This window comes from Mustela putorius, unplaced genomic scaffold (genome assembly GCF_011764305.1).
Source record: "Mustela putorius furo isolate JIRA1106 unplaced genomic scaffold, ASM1176430v1.1 tig00000281_pilon_pilon_pilon, whole genome shotgun sequence".
Classification (NCBI taxonomy): Eukaryota; Metazoa; Chordata; class Mammalia; order Carnivora; family Mustelidae; genus Mustela; species Mustela putorius.
In genome coordinates this window covers 3,659,109-3,662,907 of record NW_025421343.1, presented here as the reverse complement: position 1 = coordinate 3,662,907, position 3,799 = coordinate 3,659,109, and the positions used below count along the sequence as shown (strand labels likewise).

General features: G+C 57.1%; 1 protein-coding gene across 2 annotated transcripts; it reads left to right on the top strand.

Moving 5' to 3' along the window:
- The first annotated feature begins 319 nt into the window (after nt 1-319).
- On the top strand, nt 320-3,034 carry NAT8 (N-acetyltransferase 8 (putative)). Of its 2 annotated transcripts, none has more exons than XM_004742203.2 (2): nt 320-827; nt 2,051-3,034. In XM_004742203.2, exon 2 carries the CDS (start codon nt 2,110-2,112, stop codon nt 2,794-2,796), a length of 687 nt encoding a protein of 228 aa, XP_004742260.1. In that variant the 5' UTR covers nt 320-827; nt 2,051-2,109; the 3' UTR covers nt 2,797-3,034. The 2 variants fall into 2 exon arrangements, with proteins under 2 accessions (XP_004742260.1, XP_004742262.1); XM_004742205.3 differs by lacking the exon at nt 320-827 and adding an exon at nt 1,476-1,577.
- The last annotated feature ends 765 nt before the right edge of the window (nt 3,035-3,799 follow it).

The following is a 3,799-nucleotide window of genomic DNA, read 5'->3' as shown; positions in this document are numbered from 1 at the left end:
CCTGCGTATCTGTACCTGGGGGCTCTTTTTTCACCTGGACTGGGACACTAGCCTGTGGGGGTGGGGGCTATGTGGTTCCACTACGGTCTCCTCCCATTCACTCCCCAGATGGAGCCAGAGCAGGCACAGGTGCACAGAGGCAGGCACACACGTGCACACACAGACCGCTACGTTACTCCCCAGTTAAAAGCATATCGATCGATGGCCTCCTGTCGCTTTTGGAGTAGAGTCCAAACTCCGCAAACTGGGACGATAGGCCCCGCATGCCCAGGCCCCAGCCGCCCTCACCACTCCCTCCCTCCCTCCCTCCCTCGGCCGTGCTGGCCACCTGTTCGGGGGCGAACACTTTGCCTTTGACCTGCCTCAGGGCCTTCACGCCTCCGTCCCCTCAGCCCCGGACGCCCTCTCCCCCTCAGCCTCCCCGCGATCTACCTCTCCCTTCGCTCTCGCCCTGAGGGTCCTCCCCGGAAGTTCCCGTCACCCCCGCAAGTTCCCGTCACCCCCGCGGCAGCAGGTGCCTCTCCGCGTCGCGCCGCGCCGCGCGCCTCACGGATCTCGCTATTGCCGTCCACTGCTGAGGAGCCCCTGGCACGCGAAACCTGGGTGTGCCAGGCCCTCAGCTCCGGCCGGGCGGCCCACAGGGCGCCTCGCCCAGACGGGCGTTCCATGAAGCTTAACTCTCAAGCTTGAGGAGGACGAGAGCCCGGCTTCAGGAGCAGTGGAGAATATTAATAGAGGTTGGCCTTGAGGGTGCGTGGGGAGAAGCGCCTGCCACGTTTCCAGGACGGAAGCGACCCCCTGGACAGCACACGTGTGCCACAGAAAAGGTCTTTTCTGTTGAATTTTTCCCCGCTTTAGTTGCTCTCAGTGCAAAATATTTCACAGCTGCACACACCAGGGGCGCGTCATAGCGGTGGCTGTCCCCAGCTTTGTCAGTGTTGTTTAGAGCTGAAGAGGCAGTCAGGCACGCAGTCGTGGCAGCGTACACGACAGTACCTTGAACAACCGAATGAATGAAGATGGAGCCTAGTGAGATGAGGCCGGCGAACTGCAAACGATCAGTTTCCCTCAGGCCAGGTAGAGCTAGGCAGGGAGAGAGCACCTTGCGTGCTGACCACGGGTCTGGACTCTAGCCTGTAATGACAGCACAAGGCGGGGGTGCAGTCCCCAGGCTCCCAGAAGCTGTGTCCCAGAAGGGGCCAGAAGTGGACACAAGGGCATATCGAGGGGCCAGCTGGGAGATGCTCCAGGCCCCAACCACCAAGGGAGGAACATGTAGGCCGTCTGCCAGGGCAAGATTCCCTGAGATGTTCCAGACCCTGCTTCCCCTGGCAGGCTAGTTCCCTGGCGATCAAGAGATCAGTGGAGAATGGACTTCAGGTTGCATCATAGCCCATCCTCTTGATCCTGGGGCTTCCAGTGTGCAGAAGCCAGCCAACCAGGTGGCCATCCAGGAAGGGGCTGGTTCCTGGTGGTGGAGGGAGCCCTGCACAGTCTCTCCTGGGAATCCAGTCAGAGACTGAGGGCAGAGGCGGTCCTGACACGGCCCTGGACGTTAAAGTCTGTTGTGGTAGCAGGTGAGAGGACTAGGATTGAAAGACAGTTTCTTGAGAGAGGCCTGGAGCCTGGGACCCTGCTCTGGGTATCAAGTCTGGGACTTTTTTAATGTTGTTTTTTTTTGTTTTTTTAAGATTTTATTTATTTATTTATTTGGAAGAAAGAGCACCATCGGGGAGAGGCAGAGGGAGAGAGAGTAGCAGGAGAAGCAGGCTCCCTGCTGAGTGGGGAACCTGACCTGGGACTCGATCCAGGATTCTGAGATCATGACCTGAGCTGAAGGCAGATGCTTAACCAACCAAGCCACCCAGGTGCCCTGATGTTTGACTCTTATGCCACCTCAGTAGCCTAAAAATTTGCAGTCAAGGGGGGAAGGGTAGGCTGTTTGCTACATCCTCTAGGACAAAAGCAGAAATCCCCGGAGCAGTGTCTCCCCCACTTCCAGGAGGTGGCAGAGATGGGGCACTTATCTGGCTTCCTTTCTCTTCCCCAGGGCTGCCAGGAAGGTCGCTCACTCTTGTGGACTTTAAGGTTCAGGCACGGCAGTCCTCCATGGCTCCTTACCACATCCGCAAATACCAGGAGAGTGACCGCACACAGGTCCTGGACTTGTTCTTCCATGCACTGGATGAGTATGGCCCTGCCTCCTTCCGCCACATCCTGAAGCTGCCCCGAACCTTGATGCTCTTGCTTGGGGTGTCCCTCGGCCTCCTCCTGGTCTCTGGCTCCTGGCTGCTGGCCCTCATAGCCAGCCCCACCCTCCTCACTGCTCTGAGATTCCTCTGCAAATACCCCTGGACCAAGTTTACAGCCGACTGTTTGCGCACAGACATGTCCAACATCACCAAGTCCTACTTGAGTGAGCCCGGCTCCTGCTTCTGGGTGGCTGAGGCTGAGGGGCAGGTGGTGGGCATCGTCGGGGCGCTGCCTGTCAAGGAGCGCTCCCTGCACAAGGAGCAGTTGGAGCTGCTTCACCTGTACGTGGCCTTGGATCGCCGAGGTCAGGGGATAGCAAAAGCCCTGGTCAGGACCGTCCTCCAGTTCGCGCGCAACCAGGGCTACAGCCAAGTCGTCCTCACCACCAGTATGCTGCAGCACTCAGCCTTGGCCCTCTACCAGCGCATGGGCTTCCAGAAGTTGCATCAGTTCTCCCCCCTGTGCTGGAGGCTACTTGCTGTTCCTTTGGTTACGTTTGTCTACTGCCTGCCCTCTGCTCAGGCCTTTTGGGAACATGAGTAGGAAGGTGGCTCACGATCCTTTTCCTGGTGGCTTAGGAGAGGGCCGGCTCTACTGAGGTAGCAAGCAAACCCCAAAGTCTCAGTGTGATGGCACAGTGAGAGCTTATTGTTCCTTCCGTGGGATCCAGGGGGATGGTGGTGGGTGGCTCTGTTCCTTTCTGTCTTTTGGGGTGGCTGCTGTTTGATTTATCTAGCTCCACGGGAAGGCTGCATTAAAACAAATGAATAAAACAAATACACACAAATAAACATTTCTTTAGTTCACTTGTCCACCATCAGCAATTTAGGCTGGACTTGTCTGGCAGCACTTTGGTCTCCTACAACCTAATTCACACATCATCGTGGGGTCAGCTGGAGGGACAGGGCGACCGGGATGGCTCATCTTCCAGCATGCGAACTCAGTGGTGGTTTTAAGGTAACTACAGAGGAGCAAAAAGTGAAGCAGAGAAAAGCAAATGCTTTTCCAAGCTCCTCGGGTATCACATCTGCTGACATCCCAGACTCAGGAAGAGAAATGGGCCCCGCCTCTTTAGTGAGAGGAACTGAAATCACATAGCAAAGGGTGCCAAGAAAGAGAGCAAGAAGAATCCTGGGAGAAGGACTGGGGCCCGCAATGCCATCAGCCTGCTTTGGCCCCCACCCGCTGTGTCCGCTGAAAGGGAAGGCAGCCTGGGACAGGGAGTGGCATTTCAATGCCAGCTAGACCTAGAAGTGGTGTGGCCCCTACCGCGCTGGCCAGGTCCCAGTCACAGAGCCCTAACATGCCTCAGGGGAGGCTGGGAATGTGTGTGTCTGGGAAGAGGATATGGGATTGATGAGTTTCGCAGACTTGCAACACCTGGCACCCTGCCTCTTGTCCCAGTGATCAGAGACTCCAGATTTTTACAGAAACCTCAGCCCTGACCTTTTTGTCCCTAAGTGATACAGTGGCAGTGTGGTGTGTGCCCCACTGTGCACCTTGTCCGGTCAGGTCACCACAGGCACCAGGTCTCCTGACCCAGAGG

Excerpts from the sequence above, each read along its gene's own strand:
- NAT8 (XM_004742203.2), top strand. The coding sequence starts at position 2,110 with ATGGCTCCTTACCACATCCGCAAATACCAGGAGAGTGACCGCACACAG.